Genomic DNA, 25,490 nt, shown 5'->3' with positions numbered 1-25,490 from the left:
CTCCTCCAGGCTCCCCCCCACCCCCGTCCCGGGCGGGTACCAGCGGTCCGGGGGCCCCAGTAATTAATTGCCGAACTCAAGGGGGAAATATGCGAACCGCGTATCACTAACTCTACCGGGCTTAAGTGATTGGAAACAGATTATGATCTTGTTTGTCTTTTGTCTGTTTTACTTATCCCGCCGCCGTCTGTCGCGTTGTAATGTTGATACTCTTTCCTCTAGGAGGAAGATTTTTATATAGTAAATGCCATCAACATCTCGCACACGTGGCATTGCCTCGCCGTGCATTAGCCTGTTAAGACACAAGCGGTTTATTAGTTACATCCAGGAGGGGACTTCGCTGCCCGTGCGCCATCTGTTAGCGCTGTGAGGGCCTAAGGCTGGGCTCTGTCTCGTGCCTGGGAACGGAGGAGGGCTGACGGGGCCACCACCGCTGTACCCTGTGCTATACAGCCTGCACCTCAGTCTCTGGTTGCTGGGGGCGGGGGGGGGGCGGGGTGGACCAGGGACGCGGTTTCTCTTCTTTCTACCTCCCTGGCCGGAGTCCTCACACGGGACCAGGTCCAGCCCAGGCAGTTTGGCTGTTTCAGCGGGTAGGAGTTAAAATGTGTGCCCAGTGGCCAGACATTGTTTGTGTGTGGGGGGTGGGCGGGGGCAGGAGAGGGGGTTCAGGGCACCTGGTCCCGCAGCAGGAGAGAAGACCGTGGGACCCGTTTTTTCAAATGGTGTGTGAGTCCTTCCCCTGACACCCCGAAATCTCTGTGCCACTGAGCAGCGGAGCAGTGAACCAGATTCCACGCCCCGAAGAGAAAGAAGCAGAGAAGGAGCCGGAGGGATGGGAGAGGAGCGAGAAAGGTGAGGGAGAGGCAGGGAGAGAGGGCAGTGGGCAGCGGAGAGGGGCTGCAGCTCGGGACCGACAGGGAAGAACACAGATGCTCAGAGAGCAAAGGATCCGGGGAGACGGCAGACAAAGACCCACCGGCCGCCGCGACTCCGGCCCCAAGCCGGGCTCCGCTTCCTTAGCGCGCCCTGCGCCCAGTCCTGCGCCCAGCCCTGCCCCGCACCCAGGCTGGGCGGGCGCTGACCCAAACTGCCCTCTCCTTGCTGGCCCCACGGCTGGTCGTAGGACACAGGCGAAGTATCTCAGCGGCCAGCAGACTTGGCAGTGCAGACACTGACCCTGGCCAGCCAGAGCGTGGAACAGGCCCCTTCAGGCAGAAGCTGCCCCATTGGAGGGTCCTTTTTGGAGCTCCCGGGACAGCACCTGCTCGGTCCAGTGGCCCATTAGGTCACCACACCCCGGAGACTTCGGGGGAGGGCGGCGAGGTCTAGATGTGAGCCTGGGGGGGGGGGTCAGGACGCACCGTGGGGCCCCACCAAATGCCCCAACACAGAGACCCGCCAGCCCACCAAGGTGAGCGCGGCTATACACACAAACATCGCCCCTCCTCCCGCCCCAATCAAAAGAAATTCATTTCGTCCTACAAGAGTCGCTGGAACGCAGACACAGACCCAGGCTCAGAGGGGGTCCGGGCACTGGATTAGGGGCTCACACCCCACCCTCACCCTCACCCACTCAGACCCACACACGGACGGCACTCAGCTGGCCTGCAGCACACAAGCCTGCCTCCCCCAAATCACACTCACAGTCACGCCAGCACACGCCAGCACACGCCAGCACACACAAGTCACCTCACACCAAGACACGCACAGCCAGGCAGGCACCCTGGCACGGGCCAGCGAGCAAACACACGCCTGCACGGATCAGAGAAATCAAGGGTGCTCGAGTGCGTGCTCACGCGCACGCGTGCACACACACACACACACACGGCAGAACTCTGCACGGATGGATACACAAACACACAATACACATGCCAAAATACACACAGGCAGAACTCTGCCTGGGTACACAAACACACAACGCACACGCCAAAATACGCACGCAAAAACACACAGAGAGAGCCGCACTCTGGGGTTTGGTGACTGAGTTAGACCCACGTAGAGGCCCACACCGGGGCTCAAGCAGCAAATAAACACGAACCACGTCAGGAACTGGTCCCGGCACCCCCCTGCCTCCAGGCCTCAGACCAGCCCCACCTGTCCCCCGGCCCCTCACCCCTGCTCCCACCCACCTAAGGAAAATCCACCTTTTAGCTCCACCTCAGTCTCCCTAACTTGGGGGACCCAGTGGCTGGCTGTCCTGGGCCGGATGGGGCCAGGCCCTCTTCTTCTTCCTCTGGGGGAGGTCCCTCTCCAGCCTTCCTCCCTCGCTTCACACTCCCTAGGTGGGTCCCCAACAGATGGGACAAGCTCACTGCCCGCCGGCCCACAGGTGCAAACAGCACCGCCAGCAAGTTCTGCCACCGGCCCCCCTAGGGTGAACCCGCTTACTGCGGCGACCCGGTGAGTCCCGAGCTCTGCAGCCCCTCCCCCATCCTCCTGGTGGGGATCAGGCGGATGACTCAACTCAGCACACCCCCAACCCCGGTCTGGCTCGGGGCGGAAAGCTATAGCCCCCCACTCCGTCGCTCTCGGCTCTCTCTTTCCCTCTCTCCATGAGAAAGGCCCTGGCCGGACCCTGGCCCAGAATGACAAAAGGACCCGAGCCTGGGTGGGAACCACCCGCCCCCCTAACCCCCCACCCCCCACGCTCCGGGCGGCTCCGGCTGGGCTGGGAGCTGGCGGCCTAGCGCGCGCCCGACCTCGGCAACTTGTGCAAGTCCAGGGGACGGCGAAGGGGGCCCGGGACCACCACCACCACCACCACCACCCCCCAGCCCCGGCTTAGGCCTTGAAACCCTGACCCCAACTCTTGGTAAGAGGAGCTCGCGCAAGAGAAACGCGGGGTTCGGGTCGCGCCCCCGGCCCCGACAGCCCCCGCACTGGTAAGTAAATACTTACTTAGCCTCCGAACCAGGTACAAGCTAATACTCAACAATACTGATGCCTTGTTTTTTTTGCTCTGTGCGGCCGGCAACGCTGTAGCCAATTTAGATATGCTATAAATTTAAGGGGTTGCCATGGCCACGGCGCGCCCATTGGCCGCCGGGCCCCCTACGTGCCGCACCACGTCACCAAATCTGAATAAGGATGCGCGAATTAGGCGGCGGCCAGACAAAGATGAGGATCGGGACCGCTTGAAAGTGGGGGAAAGTGCCGGCGTCTCCGCCGCCGCCGCCGGGAAAAGCCGCTCCGCAGCGCCGAGCCCAGCCGCCAGCCGAGACATCTGGGGGAGCCCGGAGCCGGCCGCGGGGCGCGCGACCCGGGGCATGAGGCTGTGAGCGCCGCCGCTCCCCGCCCTCCCCGGGCCGCCCGGCGCCAGGCCAGCGATCACCCCAGGACTTGACGGAGGAGTCTTGGCCCGGCCCGCACTCGCGCGGCGGCGGCCGAGACAAGAGGCGCGCGCGTGCGCGCGCGCGCAAGCAGGGCCGAGGCGCCCCGAGGGCCGTGGGGGGCGGGGGGGGCGCCCGGAGGCAGGACCAGGCGGCCGGAGCCGCCGGGGCGCGGGGCTATGATGGTGCACTGTGCCGGCTGCGAGCGGCCCATCCTCGACCGCTTCCTGCTGAACGTGCTGGACCGCGCGTGGCACATCAAATGCGTGCAGTGCTGCGAGTGCAAGACCAACCTGTCCGAGAAGTGCTTCTCGCGCGAGGGGAAGCTCTACTGCAAAAATGACTTCTTCAGGTAAGAGGCCGCACGGCCCCGCGGCCCGCGAGCCGCCCCGCGCCGCCTTGGCGCGGGCCTCGGGGAGCACAGCCCCAGCCCTGCGGCTTCCCGAGCTCGCCCGCTTCCCTGGCGGCCGCGCGTCCCGCTCCCCGGCCGGCTCCGGGCCCAGGAAGAAGGTCGGAGGAAGAAGGTCGCTGCCACCTGGCGTGGGCGCCTCCAGGCCCGCTGGGAACCGGGCAGAGGGGGCCGGGGTGGGGGTGGGGGGGTGGAGGGGGGCGGGCAGGAAGGCTGGAGCTGAGAAACTTGCTTCCCACCGGCCCGGGAGATGCCGTCAAGGCTCCAATCTGGTTCGCAGAGAGGAAGGATTTTTTACCAAAGTTCCAGAGGCTTCTGACACCTGGCAGGACGGGGCCCCAAAGCTGCCTGGACCTAGACGGAAAGTTCCCGGTTCCAGAGGGGGCTTGGCCACCATGGGGCGTGCGGGGTGGGGGTTGGGGGGAGGGAGCGGTCCAGCCTCTCCTCCTGTCTTCCCAACTCCTTAAACATTTTTCTCCCGCGTGGGAAAGTAGAAATGAGACCCCAGGTGAGGGCCAGGACCCCTGCCCGCCCGAGCTCCAGCTTCCTGTGCTGTCAACTTCCCCCTGGTAGTCGGACCCCCCCCCCAAAGCACTCCAGTTGCACCCAGCTGCAGGACCCCCCCAGGGGAGCCTGGGAGAAAGCCGGGCCACTTGCCCGGAGCCGCCGCCTTTGTGCGTGTGAATTCCGGCTCGAGGGGGTGGCGCGATTCGCCCCAGGAGAAAGGCTGCTTGGGGGCGGGGGCGGGGTGGGGCGCACCAGGGAATGTGAATAGGAGAAAATGTCAGCCTCGCCTCTACACGTGTAAATCCCCAGCCCCGCGCCCCCAGGCCCCTAATGTGGCGGCCCTTGCGAAGCGCCTAATGATTTTTGATAAGGTGCATATGGCCAATTACGCTGCCGGATAAGGGCAAAAGTGACTTATGGCTTCTAATGCCCTCACTACATCAACGTCACCCAAATTCACCCTGTTTAGAGAGGTGGGTGTGAGTGGATGGCGGGCCCCAAGTCCTGGGCCCTGCACCTCCATACACTTGCCCCTCCACGCCTCGCCCCTCCCGGTGTCACGCAGGTTTGTAGTGTTCCCCCCCACCTTTTCCCACCCTTCCCAAGCCCCACACACTCGAGGAAGAACAAGGGGAAGGCGAGGAGTTTTGAGTGGTCCAGCTTCCTGCCCCGCCAGGCAGGGCTTCAATGAACCTCAGCTCACCTCATTCTTCTCCCAAGTACCCTGGCTTTTGGGGGGCTCGCTGGGTCCAGAGTGGGGTGAGGGGAGCTGGGACTCACCCCTGCTGCGGCTCAGCAAAGGGAAGGGCCCCTCCTTCCTGCCTGGGTCCTGCACAAGAGCCCACCCCATCCCCACCCCCCTTCTAGGCCTATTGGTCCTCTCTTCACCCCCAGAAGACTGAGCTGGCTAGGAGCCAGGGGCCAGAGCCAAGAAGTGGTCCAGACCCACCTGCCCAGTTGGAAATGCATCGCAGTCCCGAGGGCTCCCGGCAGGGATGTGGGGTGCGGGGCCATCGGGGTGCTCCCTTCACAGAGAGGAAGGCCTCGCCCACGGTGGCTGCGAGAGTCCAAAATAGGCCCGAGGAGGGCACAGCGGACTCGCCACCGGACATTTGTCTGGCCGCCCCTGGGGCCCCCGCCTGAGAGGACAGAATGGTGGGGAGGAGGGTTCTCCCTTGACGGAGGCCGCAGTGGAGGTGCCTCAGAAGTGGGGACGGGCCGGGAGAAATCAGGCAGGGGCCGCCGCGTGACGCCGCCGCCGCCATCCCGTCCGCAGGCGCTTCGGCACCAAGTGCGCGGGGTGCGCGCAGGGCATCTCCCCCAGCGACCTGGTGCGCAAGGCGCGCAGCAAAGTCTTCCACCTCAACTGCTTCACCTGCATGGTGTGCAACAAGCAGCTGTCCACGGGCGAGGAGCTGTACGTCATCGACGAGAACAAGTTCGTGTGCAAGGACGACTACCTGAGCTCCAGCCTCAAGGAGGGCAGCCTCAACTCAGGTGGGCGCCCCGGAGGCGGAGGCGGCGGGGTGGAAAGGCTGGGCCAGACGCAGGCAGCGAGCGCTGGGGTCAAGTTCCCCCACCGCCCAGACTGGGCACTGTGCCCCCCTTCCTTCTGTTTGTCTCCCCCCACCCCCGCTTCCTCCTTTGGAGCGCTCCGGAGGCCGCTGGAGAGGCCAGAGGGGTGCCCTGCTGGGCTGCGAGGCACCTGTCCTTTCTCCTGTCCCCGCCCCCCCCGTGCCCCCGCCCCCCCCCCGTGCCCCCGCCCCCGGGGCAAATGCTGCAAAGTGCAGAGAGGGGTGCAGAAAGGCCCTGCCAAGGCCCGGCCCCGCCTGGAAAGGACAGCCGGTCCCGGGAGCAGGGGTGTCTGGGGAAGGGGCTGTCGCGGGAGGGAGGGACCCCCAGACCCCACCTGAGAGGCTGCAGGCTCAGCTGTCCCCCTCTCGCCCCGCCGCCCGCAGTGTCCTCCTGTACGGACCGCAGCTTGTCCCCGGACCTCCAGGACCCGCTGCAGGATGACCCCAAGGAGACAGACAACTCGACGTCGTCGGACAAGGAGACGGCCAACAACGAGAACGAGGAACAGAACTCGGGCACCAAGCGGCGCGGCCCGCGCACCACCATCAAAGCCAAACAGCTGGAGACGCTCAAGGCGGCCTTCGCCGCCACGCCCAAGCCCACGCGCCACATCCGCGAGCAGCTGGCGCAGGAGACGGGCCTCAACATGCGTGTCATCCAGGTGCGGCCTGGCCGCTGGCCGCCCCGTCGCGCCACGCAGCTCCCGAGGCCCCGCGCGCGCGCGCGCGTACCGCGCCGGAGGCAGGGACGCACCGTGCGCGCCACTTCGGGCCCAGCCGCGCGGCCTCCGATCCCCAAATCCAGCCCGGCCCCGCCTGGCTGCCCGTCCCCCAGCCCACCCCCCCGGGGGTGCGATGTGTTGTGGAGCTCCCTGCATCCCCCCCCCAACCCGCCCGAGGCCAGGAGCGCTGTGCGCCTCGCTGGGGCACGGGGCCCCCCTCCACCGTCCGAGCCGAAGCGCCGACGGACAGAAGCAGCGCGGCCGGAGCCGGCTGGGCAGCGAGGGGCCGAGGGGAGAGGCTGGCGGCGGCCGGGAGGCCTTTATAAAGCCGTCAGGCCGCGGGCGGGCCCCGGCGCAGGAAGCCCCAGTCTTTATGAGTCGCCCCACGGGGCCTGGAAATCCTTCACCCTTGGCTGGTTCGCCGCCCGCCCAGGACACTCTCCACCTCTCCCGGCTTAATCCGGCCGGGCCCCCGCCTCCGGCCAGTGTCGCTGCGCGCTAGGACCCAGCGGGGGTGACCCGAGCAGGGGAGGGAGCGGCCCCCCCACCTCCAGCTCACGGCCCCCCTCCTCTGCCCCAGGTGTGGTTCCAGAACCGACGGTCCAAAGAGCGCCGCATGAAGCAGCTGAGCGCGCTGGGCGCGCGGAGACACGCCTTCTTCCGGAGTCCCAGGCGCATGCGTCCGCTGGGCGGCCGCTTGGACGAGTCGGAGATGTTGGGGTCCACTCCGTATACCTACTACGGAGGTAAGGGGCCGCTCGGGAGTCCCGCGCTCTCCCCTCCTTCCGGCTCTGGCGCCGTAGCGGCGCGCCCCCCGCCGACACCTAGCGGACCCCGAGTCCCACGGCGTCGCTGGCGCTCACGCCGACGCGCCATCCCCGCTGCTTCCAGAGGACCAGCCCTGCCCGCACCCCCGGGGCACACCACCCCGTGCAGGTGGATACACTCGTCGATCCACGCAGATCCCACGCACCCACTCAGGCAACTCCCCCCCCATGGGCCCCTGGTGGACTTGGCTCCAGTGAGAAATCGGGGCGCCACCGAGACAGGTTCCGAAGGCGGGGCTTCCGGGGCAGCCTCCCCAGGTCCCCGGCGCGGCCCGAGCGTGGAGGACGCGCGGAGATCGCGACAGCCCATGGGCCTGCTGCTGCTCGGCCCGGGACACCAGGCCCAGGTCTCAGGGGGTTGGGGGGCAGGTGCCAGCTCCATGGGGCCCCCTGTGTCCCCTTCGCCCACCACCCCTCTTTCCTTCACACCTGCTGAAAAGCCGCCCCGGTTCCAGCCGGAGTTTCTAATGCCCCCGTTGGTTGCTCCGCTTCTCTCTGTCTCTCTGCCTCTGTCTCTGTCTCTCTGTCTCTGTCTCTGTCTCTCTGTCTGTCTCTGCCTCTGTCTCTCTGTCTCTCTCCTCTCCTCCCTCTCCCTCTTTCAGCCTCCGGATGTGGGGCCGCCCAGTCCGTGTCAGGGAGCGGTTCCGGCCGAGCCCCGTGGCAGGCGCGCGGTGACGCGGCTTCGCGGCGCGTCCTGGCCATTGGGTGCAGCCCGCGGCGCTGCTTTAGGTGGGGGAGTGACCGTGGTTCGGCGGGGGCGGGGGGGGAGGCTCCGACTTCCGGGACATCTCAGATCCTAGACGTGTCCTGGCTTCTCCCTCACCCCAAAGTCGCTCCGTTGGTCTGTTACCACCGGGCGCACAAAATCCAAAACTCGGCGGCGCCGGGGCAGGGCGGAGAGGGAGCCCAGAATTTCCCCCGCCCTTGTCCTTCACCAGGTTCCCGACTTGGGGAGGAGGGGGTGGGACCGGTGTGCCCCCCCCCCCGCGCATCCCGCACTGCCCTGCCCGCGGGTCAGCTGGATGGGGCGGGGGTCTGGACACTCCGGGTCCTCCCTCTCTCCTCCAAACAGGGGGAGGTGAGGCAGGACTGCCCGCCCCCGCCAGCCCCCACGACGCAGCCCCGCCTAATCCGCGCGAGGGCATCCCGGCGCGGCCGGCGGCGGGCGGGAACGGGGCCGGGCGGCGGGCCGGCGGCTCCCCGCGGGAGCGCGGACAAAGCCCCAGCTGCGGCCTTTGTGCCTTTTCACTCCGCGTTTGTTCCAATTACCTCCGGCCTGGCCGCCATATGGGAGGAGGCGGCGCGCGGCGCGCGGGGGACGGGCCCTCGCGGGCTTGCCGGCTCGCCGCCGACTGCCGCCGTCCCCCATTCTCTTCCCTCAGGGGCCCCCCAAATCCGGCACTTGCAGCCCTTCCCGTCCCTTGCCACAAGAATGGGGCGAGCGGTTTCTAAAAAAAGTAACCCCGGGTCCTTTCAGCCGCCTGCTGCCTACACCGTCCCAGAGCGCGCGCGGCTCTTCTTTTGAACTGATTTGGGGACCTGGGGGGCAGGGGGGCAAGAGGGTGTCAGAAACTCTTGACTGAGACCCCCCAAACCTTGCCGGGCCGGGCTTTGCAGAGCAGACCTGGGTTGCCGGAGCTCCGTTTTTCCCACCGTATAAAGCGGGTTATTGTCGTTTATTCCGGCGACAAGGTGGTCCTGGCCTGGAGCCCAACACCCCACTCGGCCATGGGCCTGGGGCTGGGGCAAGGGGCTGTGGGAGGAGATCAGAGGCTGTGGGATGTGGAGGGAAACGGTTTGGCAGTCCTGAATTTGGGGACTAAACCAGCGTGCGTTTTTTTTTCTGGAGAGGAAAGTAGTGCCCGCGATGCACGGGGCAGATTGTCAAACAGGTCCAACGCCTCCAAATTGCTTCCCCCACCCCCTGCAGATGCTATTGGGGGGAAAGGGTCAGCCTCTTAACCCAGGCCCCCAGAGCTCTGCCCATGGTGGGGGTAGCTGGGGGGATTGGCAGGGTGTTGGGCCTCTGAGGCTCAGCTCTCTCCATTCCAGACTGGGGGTGCGGGTGCAGACGTTGGGGTCCCCACTGACATTCGCGGGAAGGGAAGCAAAGCTGTCGCGCTGGCTGACCACCGACCACTCCTGTCGGCCGGGAGACGCCCAGTGCCGCCCCCCATCCCTGTTTCCAAGTCCCCAAGGCCGCCAATATCCCTGGCGCGTTCCCACCCGCGCCGCTGGCTCAGAAAAACGGGGGGCGCGTCAGTTCCGCGCTTCTCTCCCCTCCGAAGCTGGGGTTTCTCGCCCCGCCGCGCCCCGGCACACTCGGCGGGGTTGTCCCTCTGCCAGACGCCGGCCGCTCGGGTTCTCTGCTGTCCTCGGGCGTCCCACCGGCCCTTTGCTCCTTTCGGCCGTGCGCGTCTCTGCCGGTTCCGGGCCGGGTCCCCGCCGGGTCCCCGCCGGGCCGCCCCGCTCGCTCCATCCTCGGCCAGGCGCGTCTCCGGCCACCCCCGGTCTCCCACGCGCCTCCACCTCCGGGGGTGGGGGGGTCCCCGTCCCGCCCGCACCCCGCGCGCGCCCCGGCGCCGCTCACTGCGTGTCCCCGTGCCCCCCGCAGATTACCAAGGCGACTATTACGCGCCCGGAGGCAACTACGACTTCTTCGCGCACGGGCCGCCGTCGCAGGCGCAGTCCCCGGCCGACTCGAGCTTCCTGGCGGCGTCGGGAGCGGCCTCGACGCCGCTGGGCGCGCTGGAGCCGCCGCTGGCCGGGCCGCACGCCGCCGACAACCCCCGCTTCACCGACATGATCTCGCACCCGGACACGCCCAGCCCCGAGCCGGGCCTGCCCGGGGCGCTGCACCCCATGCCCGGGGAGGTGTTCAGCGGCGGCCCCAGCCCGCCCTTCCCCCTGAGCGGCGCGGGGGGCTACAGCGGACCCCTCTCGCACCCCAACCCCGAGCTCAACGAGGCCGCCGTGTGGTAAAGGCCTCGGCACCCGCCCGGACGCCGCCTCCCAAAACCAAAACGCCCGACGCGGACCCGACCTGGAGGAGGAGGAAGGGGGTGTGGGGGGGGTCCGTCCGCTCTCCGCGATCCCCTCCCCCCGCCCCTCTGCTCTGCACCCCCGCGGGGCGCGCTGGGACCTTCCCCATCCCGACGACCCCGCCCTGCGGCCAGCGCGCTCCGGGCGGTGGGCAGCCGCCTGCAAAGCCTTGGGACCAAAGTCAGTACTCCGGGGATTTCCAGCACATTCTAGACGCGCCCCGACGCCCCCAGCCCACCCAGCACCACCTCTTTGGACCCACAACGGGTTGAGGACAAGGGGCGAAGACCATTTGGTTTTTGTGTTTTTGTTTTTCTCCTCTCTCCTCCCCTCTCTGCCATCCGAGGGGGCATTTTGTCAGCGTGGTCCTCGCCCTGCTTTCCCTCCCCTGCTCGTCTTTAAAAGATGATAAGGAAAAAGAAGGAGCTGGCAGGGGTGGGGGGAGAGGATGCGGGGAGAGGATGCGGAGAGAAGATGCGGAGGTTGGCGAGGAGCGCGCGCCGGAGCGCCGGGCCCGGCGCGGACGCCACCTGCACGTCGGCGCCCCCTGGCGGCCGCGCGGCGCTCCAGGTCAGCTGTCCAGGGAGGCGTGGGACCCCCCCCCAGACTGCGTGGCCAGGCCCGGGTCCCCCCCACCGCCCCCGCCCCGCGCTCTTTCTGACTTTAACGTTTATTTTGAGCGGGGGGGCTCGGGCGCACACACCACCCTCCCTGCCCCCGCTGGAGGCGGGCTGTCAGGACGGACAGTATTACACTTTTTTGAAAGTTGACCGCCTCTAGTTTCCTTATTTTGTATAAAGAAGAAACAAATAAAGTATGTTTTTGTGTTTACTGTTTATTTATTGTACTCTAGTTATCTGGGGTTGGACATTTTTATATTTTTAAGAGGCGGGTGGGCAGAGTGGGGGGAGGGGAGGCAGAAGAGGTTTACCTAAAAAAAAAAGAAAAGAAAAAAAATTGAACTTTTTTTAAAAAGAAAGCTTAATAAAAAAAATTCATTTTCCCTCATTGCTGCGTGGTTTCTTTCTTTTTGTCCCTGCCTGCAGAGTCTGAGAATAAAAATGGAATAATTCTTGTCTCCGACGCATTCAGATTTGATGGACGCACAGACCTGATTTTCTTAATCTGGGCTGCTGTTGTGATGGGCACAAAAAAGTGGCCAGTCTCAGAAACCCCCCAAGAGCCCCCAGTTTTTTTATAAAACCCCCAGAACCAAAAGTCCGCCTGGTACACGGTAGGCTTTGAAACATTTGATGAGTGTGAGAACGCGGGATTTGTTTGGCTCGGTAAGTCCAGAGGGGGCCCGCTTCACTCTGCTTGCGCTCCGGAGCTTCCAGGTGCCAAGGGGAGGGGGGAGGGGGGAGGGGAGACGGGCAAAGAGGCAGGAAGGAAGGAGGAGGAAGAAATGGGGAATCAGGAAGGGGAAGAAAGGGAGGAGGTGGGAGAAAGGGAGGAAGGAAGAGATTTCAACAGCTGAGCCCGGTTTGGTGCGTGGTGAGCCCGGATTTCCAGCCCTGGGCACGGAGAGGGGGGGGCAAACCAAAAATAATGAAACAAAGCAAGAAAGAGGATGCGGGGGGGGGGGTGGAAGAAAATGGAAGGAAGAGAAGAGAGAGAGGGAGAGAGATGGAGGGAGAGGGAAAGCAAGGAAGAAAATGAGAGAGAGAGAGGAAGGGAGGAGGGAGAGAGGGAGGGAGGGAGGGAGGGAGAGACAGAGAGAGGAGAGAGAGGGACAGAGAGGGAGAGAGGGGAGAGAAGGAGAGAGGGAGGGAGATGGAGGAGAGAGGGGGGAGAGAAGGAGAGAGGGAGGGAGAGGGAAAAGGAGGGAGAGAGAGAGGGAGGGAGGGAGAGAAGGAGAGAGGGAGGGAGGGAGAGAAGGAGAGAGGGAGGGAGGGAGAGAAGGAGAGAGGGAGGGAGGGAGAGAGGGAGGGAGGGAGGGAGGGAGAGAGGGAGGGAGAGAAGGAGAGAGGGAGAGAGAGGGAGAGAAAGGGAGGAGAGAGGAAGGGAGGGAGGGAGAGGGAGAGAGAGGGAGGAGAGAGAGGGGGGAGGGAAAGACCTTTCCTTGCATGTGGCCAAACCTGTTCAGTCCCTGGCACCCCATATGGCCCCTCAGCACCTCCAGAGCATGGCCGGGTGTGGGCCTCCCTGTGGGTCCCCTGTCCCGCACCCCTGCTCGCCCCCACCCCCGCACCCCTGCTGCCCCTGCCCTGTGTGCAGCATGTAGGGAGCAGAGGCGGGACAGCGGAGGGGAGGAGCACTGGACAGGGCACTCGGGACTGACCACCATTCTCCAGCTAAGAACACGCGCTGGGGGGCTGGGCCGTGCCCTCGTCGGGACGGGCAGAAGAGGCTCTCCCACCTCTGCAGGTGACCCAGAGCTCTGCTCCTGCAGGGCCACCGCCAACTGGGGTCTGCAGGCTCCAGCCCTGCCGCAGAGTGGGATCAGAGGTCCCTAGTGAGGCCAGGAGGGGACAGGAGCAGCGAGGGGGGGTCACTGGCCAGCAGCAGCAGACACAGGGACTTCAGCTCCCAGAGAGACCTCAGGGCAGTCCAACAGCGGCCAGCTCAGGCCCTGTCCTGTAACTGTGGAGGGAGAGAAGGAAAAGAGGAGGGAGGGGTGAGGAGGGGAGGGAGGAATGGGAGGAAGGAGGAGGGGAGGGGAGCTAGGAGGGGAGGTATGAGAGGGCGGGGGGAGGGGAGGGGGGAAGAGGGGAGAGAGGAAGGGGAGGGGTGAAGAGGGGAGGGCGGGAGGGGAGGGGGGAGGAGGGGAGAGAGGAAGGGGAGGGGTGAAGAGGGGAGGGCGGGAGGGGAGGGGGGAGGAGGGGAGAGAGGAAGGGGAGGGGTGAAGAGGGGAGGGCGGGAGGGGAGGGGGGGAGGAGGGGAGAGAGGAAGGGGAGGGGTGAAGAGGGGAGGGCGGGAGGGGAGGGGGGAGGAGGGGAGAGAGGAAGGGGAGGGGTGAAGAGGGGTGGGCGGGAGGGGAGGGGGGAGGAGGGGAGAGAGGAAGGGGAGGGCGAGAGGAGAGGGGGGAGGGAGGAGGCAAGGGAGGGCAGGGAGGGGAGGAGGAGTGAGGAAAAGGAGGGGAGGGAGGGAGGGAGGGAGGGAGGGAGGGAGGGAGGGAGGGAGGAGGGAAAGGAGGGACAGGAAGGAGGGACAGGGACGGGCTCTCCCAGACTGCCAGGCCTGAGGCTCTCGCCCAGGCCCTGCCCTGCTGGGTGGGCTCGGGCCCACCGGGCCAAGCCCGCGGGAAGGGCCACCATGCACGTGGCCGTGAGCGGCCGCAGCCCGTCCCGGGAGCCCGTTTCTCCCCCTGCCCCGCTGCCCGCCGCCTTTCCTCGCCATCCACTGTCCTGGCAAAAGACGAGATTTCCAAGGGGACCAAAGCCCTGGGGGGGGGAATCGGGGGTCCGAGGCTGTCCCCGAGCCCAGGGACAGCGGGACGCCACGCCCCAGGCTGCAGACGGCCCCTCGCACCCAGGACTAATATTTAAGATGCAGGATGTCGGTGGCGGCTGCCGGCCTCCGCGCAGCCAGAGATATAAACAGAATAAATTAGCTCTCCCGCTCGGGTATGAGGACGCCCGTCTCCTGACCGGAATTTTAAGTCCTGCCCCTCTGGTCGGGCTGCACGTGGCTGATTTACGGCCGCGAGGTGCTCCTCTGCATATTGCTCAGCCCGGCCGCTGCCCGAGTTTACCCTTCCCGTGCCATCAGCGTGGTCGGCGCCCGCGCCGGGCTCACAGAACGGGGGGGGGGAGGGGGCGGGGGGGTGTCCCGGCCGCCTCCTCCTGCAGGTGGTGCCGGAGCTCAGGAGGCCCCGTGGTTCCCCCCCCCAGGGCCTTCGAAAGGAAACCCCCCACCTCGGTGCATCTGGCAAAGGGGCAGGAAGTCTGAGCTGGGATGTTCTGGAATGTTCCAGACAGTTGGCAACACCGACAGGGAGGGAGACGGAGGCTCTGAGGAGTCAGGAGCCGTGTCGGGAGCCAGAGTCGGGGTCACGCCTCCCCAGCACAGCCCTGGGTCCCCCCCCAACCACACACACACCCCTCCTGGCCCTCCCCCGCTTCTGTGCGCCCCCCTCCGGGCTCCGTGGGTCCCGCAGACCAGCAGAACCCAGGATGCAGGGAACTTGGCTTAGAAACAGAGGGGAGGGGCTGGAGCGACAGCGCAGCGGGGAGGGCGTGTGCCTTGCACGCTGCCGACCCGGGTTTGATTCCCAGCATCCCATAGGGTCCCCTGAGCACCGCCAGGGGTGATTCCTGAGTCAGAGCCAGGAGGAACCCCTGAGCATCGCCGGGTGTGACCAAAAAGCAAAAAGAAAATCAAAACACAAGTGCAGGATCTCATGTCACTGAAGGGTCCCTTGCACCTCTCATCACATGGGGGACCCAGGTCCCTGCCTCTCGCTTCCCCATCCTCCCCCGCCCCCCGGCAGCGTCTCAGCCCTCCAAGCCCTCCACACGGCCAGGGCTGTGTGACCTGCCATTAGCCACTTTACCTCTCTGGGCTGGCCACCGATTAAAAAAAGGACACAGTAGGGGCCAGAGAAGTAACACAGCGGGGAAGGCAGCTGGCCCTGGACAGTCCCCAGCACCGCACAGGCAAGATCCTGACAAGTCCGGAGTGACTCCTGGGTGTGGCCCCAAGCAACCCCCACAAAGGGTTCAAGGTACTAACTTCAAGGTAGTCGGGGTTAAAACAGGACGTGTGAGGCTGGAGCAATAGCACAGCGGGGAGGGCGGTTGCCTTGCAGGTGACCGACCCGGGTTCGATTCCCAGCATGCCATAGGGTCCCCTGAGCACCACCAGGAGTAATTCCCGAGTGCAGAGCCAGGAGTAACCCCTGAGCATCGCTGGGTGTGACCCAAAAAGAAAAATAAAGGAGGGCGTTGGGCTCAGCCCCTGTCAGCTCCCTGCGGTGGGGCCAAGAGCCTCAGCATGGCCTGACTGGCCCCCAATTCCCCGGGGTGTAGCCCCGAGGCAAGTAGTAAAGGCTGCCTGGGGCTGTGGTGTGGTGACAGGGACCAGAGGGGTCAGGGGGAGGGGGAGGAGGAGGGGAGGGGGAGGGGGGCCCATGGCCATGGTCGCCCCTGGGCCGTTACTCGCTACATCCTTCTGCTTTTCTCTTTGAACAAACGCTAAGCAGGTTACTCTTTTAATTATTGTTTTTTAAATTTTTCTGTTCTTTCTTTCTGTTTTTGGTGTTATGACCCTATCAAGCCATGCGTTCAGTTACCACCATTCACTATTCCAACCCCGGCCCTCCCCCACTGCACCTTGCCACCACCACTATAAAAAAAAGATTTTCATGTAGGAAATAAAAAGCCACACCTGTTGATGAAATTCTAGAATTGAAGTTGATCCGATAACAAAGTTGTTGTGATATTCAAATCAATAGCACTGGAGCACTGTCGTCCGTTGCTCATGGATTTGTTCGAGTGGGCACCAGTCACGTCTCCATGGTGAGACTGGTTGTGACTGCTTTTGGCACTCGAATACGCCACGGGGAGCTTGCCGGGCTCTGCTATGCGGGCAGGATACTCTCGGTAGCTTGCCGGGCTCTCTGAGAGGGACAGAGGAATCAAACACGGCTTGGCCGTGTGCAAGGCAAACGCCCTCCCCACTGTGCTCTTGCTCCAGCTGCTTAATTCAAATCAATAGGTATGAGAAGTCAATTCATGTGAACATCGTCACATCTGACCGCACGGTTGCTGAGTGCTTGTCTAGGAATTGACGATGCTGTTTTCTTGCTCCAGGAGGTGTCCTGTGGCCGCATATGCAGCCACGTGATCCAGAGACGTCAGGATCCAACCTGTGGAACAATGAGTCCCGCCGTGGGAAGTGGGCGTGGCTGCCAGCGCTTCCAGAATATGGGGAGATTCGGGGAGTCAGCCCATGCTGACTCAGAAAAACCCACCGGAGCCCTCCGCCTGGGCACCGGGTACCTGGCGTCCGCGGAGATCAGTCACGAAGCGATGGAGCTGGGCCCGGCGTGGCTGAGGTGCTGGGGACACCGTGGCTGCCGGTAAGCTAAGCACGTCCTTTACAAACACGCCTCCCTTTGCAGCCTCTTAGCACTGGATCACTTTCCAGAACCTTCTTCCAGGTATCCGTGCAGCCTGCTGGAAGTTGACGGGGACCGTGAAGGCCGCAGGCGAAGGGAGAGTGACCGGCCAGTTTGTGGCAGAAGCGGGAGGGGAACGGTGGGGGAAGGACTTAGTACCCCGGATATAAGCCTGAAACACTAGCCGGGCCCCTCGATAGGGCACTTGCCTTCCACACGGTTGACCAGGTTCAATCCCCGACACCCCATGCGTCCCTCAAGCCCTGCCAGGACTAAGCCCTGAGCACAGAGCCAGGAGTCAGCCCTGAGCACAGAGCCAGGAGTAATCCCTGAGCACATAGCTAGGAGTCAGCCCTGAGCACAGAGCCAGGAGTAATCCCTGAGCACAGAGCCAGGAGTCAGCCCCAAGCACAGAGCCAGGAGTCAGCCCTGAGCACAGAGCCATGAGTCAGCCCCAAGCACAGAGCCAGGAGTCAGCCCTGAGCACCAATAGGTATGGCCCAAAACAACAAAAACAAACACCCGCTATTGTAAGCAATAAATAAATATCAAGTTAAATGAAGAAAACTAGGAAAGAAGGTGAGAGGCGTGAAGCATCCTCAAGCAGTGAGCGGGGGCCAGCGTCAGCAGGAAAAGGAATCAGGGGTGCTGACAAGGGGCTGGAGCCATAGCACAGCGGGGAGGGCGTTTGCCTTGCATGCGGCCGACCCAGGTTCGATTCCAGCATCCCATAGGGTCCCCCGAGCACCGCCAGGAGTAATCCCTGAGTGCAGAGCCAGGAGTGACCCCTGTGCATCGCCGGTGTGACCCAAAAAGAAAAAAAAATGGGAGCTGAGGCTCCTGGTTGGCTGGTTTGGGGCCACACCCAGTGCAGCTCAGGGCTGACTCCTGGCTCTGTGCTCGGGGGTCACTCAGGAACGAGCACCTGCTGGGTGCTTTACTGGGGTGGTGACTCAGAGGCTGAGTGAAGGGATTTGATTGACGCCCATCGTGTTTGTTTGTTTGCCACACCTGGGGGTGCCCAAGGGCTACCCACACCCTGCAGGGTTGCTCCCGGCGGTGCTGGGGGCAAGTGCTCTGCCAATGAGCTGTCTCTGTGGCCTGGGGCTCTCGCTGGCTTGAGGGCGGGTGGGGGGCGGGGGCAGCCCAGCGAGACAGTGAACGATGATTTTCCTGTGTTCGGGGAAGCTGATGATGGAGAATAACTGGATGTGGGGGGAGGCCGCCCTCGAGTGACGGAGCTGGGGGGGCTTCCCCAGGGTGCTCCCGCAAGCACAAAATTTAAGGGGAAAAGACACCAACGATCCAGGAAGCAGGAGGAGGATATCGACCGCGGTGTTGGAGAAAGCCGGTTAGTGGGAACAAGTCACCAAGGACAAAGCTGCCGTATTGGGGTGGGGCGGGGAGCCACACCCCGCAAAGCTCAGCGCTGACTCCTGGCCCTGTGCTCAGGGGTCACTCCTAGCCGAGCTCGGGGGACCCCATGAGATGCTGGGGATTGGACCTGGGCTGGCCGAGGGCATGACCAACGCCCGCGCTGTGCTGCTGCTCCAGCTCAGGGACACTTTTCTGTTTGTCTGCTCTTTGGGCCACACCCGGCCATGCGCAGGGGTCACTCCTGGCTCTGCACTCAGGAATCACTCCTGGCGGTGCTCGGGGGACCCTAGGGGATGCCGGGGATCGAACCTGGGTTAGCGGCATGCAAGGCAAACGCCCTCCCCACTTTCCTATGGCTCCGGCTCCTGTTTTTTAAACATGACGCATGGGGCGGGGTCTGAGATTTGGGGGTGTCGATCTCTCCACCCCGTTTCATTGCCTGTGCTGCTGGTTTCTTCACTGTGAGGAGCTTGAAGTTGGGCTGGAGCCACAGCACAGCGGGGAGGGCGTTTGCCTTGCACATGGCCAACCCGGGTTCGAGTCCCAGCATCCCATGTGGTCCCCTGAGCGACCACCAGGAGGAATTCCTGAGTGCAGAGCCAGGAGTGACCCCTGTGCATCGCCAGGTGTGACCCAAAAACCAAAAAAAAAAAAATAGAGTTTGCAGGTTCCTGCAGCCTGGCTCTTGCTTTCCAAGCTGGTGGCCCCCTCCCCTTCGCTGTCGGACGAGGTCCCTCAGACCCCACTCCAGGGCCCCTCCGCTGGCATCAGTGAAGGGAAGGGCACACGCGTGGGCCTGAGGCCGGCCCTTGTGGGGAGAGACCCGAGTCGCTGCAGTCTGGGGAGTCTCAGGGGGGGGCTGGAAGGTAAAGCCAGCTGGGACGGGTCCAACCACGCGGTGGGAGGGGGGGGTGGCCCCCGAGGGGACCCGGGGTCAGCGCAAGGCCCTGAGGGACACTGCAGGGGCACTGGGCAGGCGGGGGCGGGAGGGCAGCAGGGGACAGCGGGGCGGCTGCAGGGCCGCGAGGACACCCCTCTCCCCTCTCTGCTCTGTGGCGAGGCACGGCAGACCCGGCAGACCCCTCTGAGGGGCTCTGCCCCGTTCCGAGGAACCCCGACGTCCAGAGGCGAGAGCGCCCTCACAAGGGGCCCCTGAACCCCCTTTCTGCCCGCTGAGCCGACCCCCAAAAGAAGACAGGTACGCCACTGCAGTACGCCACTGCAAGCCTGCCTCAGTTTCCCCGCCAGTACTCCTCCCACATCAGGCCCCTCCGCAGCGTGTTCTTTCGGGGGCCTTTCCCGCGCCCCAGCTCCCAGGCCAGTGCTCCTCCGTCCGAGGCAGAAACTTTGATATTTGTTCTTCAAACATTTATTTTATTCTTTAGGGTTTTGGGGAAGGGGCAGCTCGGTGAAGGTAATCAGTTTTCGGACTTAAGATAAAAAATCGCGGCCAAGGGCCGGCCTGACTCCTTATAATTAATGGGGCGGCTCGTAATAGGATTCTCCTGCCTGTGGCGCTCCAGGAAACACCTTTTTACATAAGATATTGCCCACCCGGAGTGGCAGCGGGTGATTTATGGGGGCTCCTGGCTCCAGAAAGCCTCTCCTGGGGTTGGCCCGCCGGCAGGATTTATCGGGCACTCGAAAGGCGGGGACACGCCTGGGTGACATTTCAGGTGGAGTTTTTTTTTTTCTTTCTTTCTTTTTTTTGGCTTTTGGGTCACACCCAGTGATGCTCAGGGGTTCCTCCTGGCTCTGCACTCAGGAATCACTCCTGGCCGTGCTCGGGGGGGACCCTATGGGATGCCGGGATTGAACCCAGGTCGGCCACGTGCAGGGCAAACGCCCTACCCGCTGTGCTATCGCTCCGGCCCTCCTCCGGTGGAGATTTAAAGGCACGACGCGGTTGGGGGGGGGAGGCAAGGTTGATGCAGGGGGGGATCCACCGACAGAGTCTGAGAGACGGGGCTTCTAACTGGGTGGGTCACAGCTGGCTGTGCTCAGGGCTGACTCCTGGCTCTGTGCTCAGGGGTCACTCCTGGAGGTGCTTGGAGGACCGTATCAGGCGCTGGGGATCGAACCCGGGTCAGCCGCGTGCAAGGCCAGCGTCTTCACCCCTGTGCTACCCCGAGATGGTGTGTCTTAGCAGATGTATAAAGGGAGGGCGCGGGGGGGTGTGTCTGTGTGGGGCTAGAACAGCGACCTCTGACCTCAGCCTGGTCCCAGGGACCAACCTGTCACCCCCCTTTACCAGACTGAGCTTGGGTGGGGGCCACCCCGCAGAAAGGCATCACGTCAGGCGTCCCTGGATGGGGGTCCCGCGGGGACCCCTCAGGGAGCTGTGACCCCCAGCTGCGGGGGGCTGGTGCACCCACTTTTCCCTGAGGGGGGCTCTGGGAGCTCCCCCAGCAGAGGCAACAGGCTTTGGGGACCAGCACTGGCCAAAGGGGCTGGGCCAGGGAGGACACTGCTCCACCAGCCCCTCCACTGCTGTCACCATCTACCCTGCTGCCTCAGGACCTTTGCACCTGCTGTGCTCGCAGCCTCCCCCCCCCATCCTCCCCTCATTCTTCTTTCCAGAGAGCCCTTCTCAGACCCCCTAGGAGACTTAAAAAATGAGCCAAAAGATGAGATGGTTTAAGAGGTACCCCGCGGTCTCCTGAGCACCCCTCGGGTGACTTCTGAGCACTGAGCTGAGAGTAGCCTCGAGCACTGACTGGTGGTGTGGCCCAAAAGAAAAAAGAAAAGAAACCAATTTTGCAACCAAACAGAGTGTCAGAGGCTCCTTCAGACGGAGCAGGGGCTGTCCCGCTCACTCCTGCCCACAGTGCTCTCTCCTGGGCTCAGCCTCCCTCGCTGGGGCCACCTCAGCCGGCGGGCAGCGGGGCTGCCAGTGACAGATGCAGAATGTGCAGTGACTGCCAGTGTCCCCACAGACACAGGAATGTGTGTGCCTCCCCCTCCCCTCACACTCCCTCCCTCACCCTCTCCCTCTCCCTCTCCCTCTCCCTCCTTCTCTCTCCCTCTCATTCCCTCTCTCCCTCCTTCTCTCTCCCTCTCCCTCTCTCTCCCTCTCCCTCTCTCTCCCTCTCTCCCCTCCTTCTCCCTCTCCCTCTCTCTCCCTCTCCTTCTCTCCCTCTTCCTCTCTCTCCCTCTCTCCCCTCTCTCCCTCCCTCTCTCCCTCTGTCCTCTCCCTCTCCCTTTCTCTCTCCCTCTCATTCCCTCTCCCTCCTTCTTCTCTCTCCCTCTCCCTCTCTCTCCCTCTCTTCCTTCCTTCTCTCTCCCTCTCCCTCTCTCCTTCTCTCTCTCCCTCTCTCTCCCTCTTTCTCCCTCTCTCCCTCTCCCTCTCTCCCTCTCTCCCTCTCTCTCCTTCTCTCCTTCTCCCTCTCTCCCTCTCCCTCTCTCTCCTTCCCTCTCTCTCCCTCTCTCTCTCTCCCTCTCCCTCTCTCTCTCCCTCTCTCCCTCTCTCTCCTTCCCTCTCCTTCCCTCTCCCTCCCTCCCCTCCCTCTCTCTCTCTCTCACACACGCGCCCCATATGAGAGTCCCCTTCTCTGCAGCACCCCTCCCCCAGGCTGGGGTCCCCCCCACCCCCGCTGCTGCCCTGTCCCCACCCAGCCCTGCAGGCAGCACCTCCTGGATAAGCCAGAGGCTCCTTCCCGAGCTCGCGTCACCCCGGCTGAGTTGCAGAGGTAGGCACGGGGCGTCAGGAAGGGTCCAGCTGCACCGCGAGCGCCTCCATCACCCGGAGCCCGCCCTCCCGCCCCCTCCCCCCTCCCTGGGTGCCCAGGGGGGCGCAGCAGGGTGAGGAGTGTGTTATCTGCAGGGGTCAGCAGCCCCGGGCTGCTTATCTCCAGCCCCGGGAGAGGCGCGCACAGCAGCTGACGGGCTCCCAGGAGGTCAGCCCAGGTGCAGGCGGGTCCCTGGGGGGCGAGGGGGGCCCTGCGGGGGCCCTGCACCGCCCCACAGCCTCCCGGCGAGCCAGCTGCCCCTTTGGAGACGCGTTGCTGCCCCCTGGCGGTAGGAAAGTTGATTTCACTATCTTTGAACCTAACTGGACCCCCATCCCCGGGGCTGGGACCCCCAGAGAGAGAGCGTCCCACCCCGCCCCTCCCCCGTGCCCACCATCCGGGCCAGAGCCCGATGGGCCTCAGTTTCCCCGTAGTAAAATAGGGATGATCCTAATGGTTTCCATTCCTCATGCCCCTATTGTCCTTAAACAGGACAGAGTGGAAAGTTAGGGACCCAGCAACAGCGGGGGGGGGGGGGGCACCTGCCTTGCACACACCTGACCAGGGCTGGACCCGCCACACCTGTGGCCCCAGAGCCCGCCAGGAGCAAGCCCTGGGCACAGAGCCAGGAGTCAGCCCTGAGCACTGTCAGGTGTGGCCCGAGAGAAAGAAAGAAAGAGAGGAAAGAAGAAAGAAAGAAAGAAAGAAAGAAAGAAAGAAAGAAAGAAAGAAAGAAAGAAAGAAAGAAAGAAAGAAAGAAAGAAAGAAAGAAGAAAGAAAGAAAGAAGAAAAGAGGGGGAGGGAGGAAGGAAGGAAGGAAGGAAGGAGGGAGGGAAGGAAAGAGGGAGGGAAGAAGGGAGGGAGGGAGGGAAGAAGGGAGGGAGGGAGGAAGGAAGGAAGGAAGGGAGGGAGGGAGGAAAGAAGGAAGGAAGGGAGGAAGGGAGGGAGGGAGGGAGGGAGGAAGGAAGGAAGGGAGGGAGGGAGGGAGGGAGGGAGGAAGGGAGGGAGGGAGGGAGGGAGGGAGGGAGGAAGGAAGGAAGGAAGGAAGGGAGGGAGGAAGGAAGGAAGGAAGGAAGGAAGGAAGGAAGGAAGGAAGGAAGGAAGGAAGGAAGGAAGGAAGGAAGGAAGGAAGGAAGGAAGGACATTCCCTGGAGTGTTCCTGGCCCGTGACAGGGGCCTGTGAGGACGGACAGAGGTTCTGGCCGGGTCTGAGGCGTGACCCGCCTCCCTCTGCCCCGGCCGCCCTCCAGGGCCGCTCACACCCGCTTCAGTCCTGGACCCTCCGCAGCGTCACTCCACCCCAGAGCTGGCCTTGAGGCTGCCCTGCGCGCGCTCAAGGGGAAGGAGCAGACCCTGCTAACTTCCGCTCAGGTTTATTGGCCAGAGGAGAGCCCAGAGAGCAGTCTGGGAGGGCTTCCTGCAGGCGGCGGCGGCCAGCTCGGAGGCGCAGGGCAGCGTCCCTGCCTCTGCCGCCGCCTCTCAGGCTTTCACTTCTGGCCCAGCCGGCTTCAGGGCCTGCAGCTCCCGGCTGTCGATGCTGTTGCCGCCACACACGATGACCACGACGGAGGCCAGCGGGGAGGGCAGGCGGCCCTCGGCCTGCAGCCGCCCCAGGACCCCCGAGTACACGGCGGCCAGCGCCGCCCCCGCAGGCGGGTTCCACCAGCATCCGCTCGTCATCTGCGGGCGGGAGAGAGCCGTGAGCCCCCCACCCCGACCCAGCACCCAGCACCCACCCACCATCCGCACGCCCGCCGCCCTCGGACCCTGCCCCGTCTCCCCTCGGACCCTGCCCCGTCTCCCCTCACCCCTGTTCTTCTGCCACTCAGCACTGGCCCCGCCCCGCCCGGGACTGTGGCCGACCACCCCGGGCTCGGCCCCCTGCCTTGTCTCCCCTCACCCCTGTTCATGGGCCACTCAGCACTGGCCCCGCCCCGGGACTGTGGCCGACCACCCCGGGCTCGGGGCAGGGCCGCGGGGGCGCAGGGAAGCCGCAGCCCCGAGTGGGGAGAAGCCCGCGAGGCCCGCACAGCTGAGTGTGGACAGACAGTCAGAGGGAGGAGGCGTGAGCACTGGCGCTCGAGCCTGGGGACAGCCCGCCCCGCCCCTCCGTGCTCCCCCGGGGTTGCTCGATGGCGCCCGCCGGCAGGGACAGGGACGCGGAGGGTCTAGCCGGCGACGGGCGAGGGGCCGGGTCCCTGCGGGGTCCCGGGTGGGGGCGGGGGGCGCTCACCCAGGAACCGCTGCACGGCGCTCACAGCCTCGGCGTCCGCCACCACCTCGGAGAGAACCTTGAGCTGCTTGGCGCACGCGAGGGCGCCCGCCGCCACCGTCTTAGCGCCCAGGCACCGGGCCACACTGCGCGGGGGGGGGGGGAGAGGGTGAGGCAGGCGGGGACCCCCCACCCCATCCCCGGGACTCAGCGTCCGCCCGTCTGCGTCCCCTCTGCCAGCCCCGCGCTCCGGACACGTGACCGTGCCTCTGTGGCCGGCACTGTTCTCCTCTGCAGTTACCCCGCCCAGAGAGGTTAAGGAACTGACTCGAGGGCGCACAGCGGGCTGGGGCAGGGTGCATCTCCAAGCCCGAGCAGCCTGGCTCCAGCACCCCTGCTCTCCAGAACCTTCCTGAGCGGGCAGCTTTAGGGGCCGGGAGGGGTGGTCTGGAAGCTTCCAGAATGCACGCCAACCCCGAGCAGCCCCAGGCTTCCCCTTGCTGAGCTTCTGTGGCCCCATCTGGAAAATGGGCCCATGACTGAACCTGGCCTCAAGGGAGTGAAGCGTGAAGGGGCGAGGACTCGAGCCTGGCCCGGGAGTTTCTCCCAAAGGACACGCTGGCCCCCCTGCGAGGGGGGGGGGCGCATCCCAGTCCACTTGTTTCATTTGGCTTTGTTTGTAGTTTGGGGGTCACACCCAGCAGTGCTCAGGGGTTGCTACTGGCTCTGCACTCAGGAATCACTCCTGGCGGTGCTCAGGGAACCCTGTGGGGATGCCGGGGATCGAACCCGGGTTGGCTGTGTGCAAGGCAAACGCCCTCCCCGCTGTGCTATCACTCCGGCCCTCTACTTGCTGCTTTGTTTGGGCCACAGCTGGCAGTGCTCTAGGGCTACTCCTGGCTCTGTGCTCATTCCCGCAGTGCTCAGGCATCGGGGCTGTGGCCTGGGTTCCGGCATGCGGAGCCCGCACCCCAGCCCTGAGCCGGCACCCCGGCCTCTCGGCGGACGATCTGAGCACCCCGCCTTGGGGGCTGATTTCCTGCTGCTTGTCCACTGTCCCCATGTGTCCACTGTCCCCGTGTGTCCACTGTCCCCACTTGTCCACCGTCCCTGTGTGTCCACCGTCCCCGTGTGTCCACTGTCCCCGTGTGTCCACTGTCCCCACTTGTCCACCGTCCCTGTGTGTCCACCGTCCCTGTGTGTCCACTGTCCCCACTTGCCCACCGTCCTGCGTCCCTGCGTCCCCGCGATGGCTGGGGCAGGGTCAGGAAGCTGAGGGCAGAGGGGCCGGGATGGGGGCGGGACGGCCCTTGAAGGGCCACAGTCCTGGGGCCCGGGGACGGGGCCCTCCTAGCTGCCCCCGCCCCTCGCTCAGGTCGGGCCTGGGGGGTCTGGGGCAGGGCCCCCCACCCGGCGCGTACCTGGTGATGTCGGGGAGGGTGACCAGCTTGCCCGCCCTGAGGGCCGCGTGGAAGGAATCGGCCCCTCGGGTCTCCACAGCGACGACGGGCACGTCCTGCCAGCCCACCTGCTCCAGGCCCGCGGCCACGCCCGCCAGCAGGCCCCCGCCCCCCACGGCCAGCACCAGGGCCCCGGGCGGGGACCCCAGGTCAGCCTTCAGCTCCTGCACCAGGCTGGCGTGGCCTTCCCTGGGGGGGGAGGGGGAGCAGAGTGAGGGGGACCCGCCTGGCTCCGTCCC

The 25,490-nt window shown here is 64.8% G+C and overlaps 2 protein-coding genes across 2 annotated transcripts in view; one reads left to right on the top strand and one right to left on the bottom strand.

Moving 5' to 3' along the window:
• The first annotated feature begins 3,035 nt into the window (after positions 1-3,035).
• Positions 3,036-11,298, top strand: LHX5 (LIM homeobox 5). Its single transcript, XM_004611061.2, has 5 exons — positions 3,036-3,684; positions 5,525-5,745; positions 6,207-6,484; positions 7,125-7,290; positions 9,986-11,298. Exons 1-5 carry the CDS (start codon positions 3,512-3,514, stop codon positions 10,351-10,353), a joined length of 1,206 nt encoding a protein of 401 aa, XP_004611118.1. The 5' UTR covers positions 3,036-3,511; the 3' UTR covers positions 10,354-11,298.
• Positions 11,299-22,936: 11,638 nt separating this feature from the next.
• Positions 22,937-25,490, bottom strand: part of LOC101555736 (serine dehydratase-like) — a 7,406-nt gene continuing 4,852 nt past the window's right edge. The window contains 4 exon segments of the mRNA XM_055147086.1: positions 22,937-23,226; positions 23,228-23,259; positions 23,813-23,937; positions 25,213-25,435. Of these exon segments, the coding sequence (XP_055003061.1) occupies positions 23,059-23,226; positions 23,228-23,259; positions 23,813-23,937; positions 25,213-25,435 (548 nt within the window). The 3' untranslated portion in view covers positions 22,937-23,058.

This window comes from Sorex araneus, chromosome 9, assembly GCF_027595985.1.
Source record: "Sorex araneus isolate mSorAra2 chromosome 9, mSorAra2.pri, whole genome shotgun sequence".
Taxonomy (NCBI): Eukaryota; Metazoa; Chordata; class Mammalia; order Eulipotyphla; family Soricidae; genus Sorex; species Sorex araneus.
This window is presented reverse-complemented; position numbering and strand designations above follow the sequence as displayed.

Bases quoted from the DNA above. Each gene is read 5' to 3' on its own strand.
- LHX5 (XM_004611061.2), top strand. From the start codon at position 3,512: ATGATGGTGCACTGTGCCGGCTGCGAGCGGCCCATCCTCGACCGCTTC. The intron at 3,685-5,524 runs GTAAGAGGCCGC...TCCCGTCCGCAG, and splicing joins TGCAAAAATGACTTCTTCAG to GCGCTTCGGCACCAAGTGCG. The intron at 6,485-7,124 runs GTGCGGCCTGGC...CCTCTGCCCCAG, and splicing joins TCAACATGCGTGTCATCCAG to GTGTGGTTCCAGAACCGACG.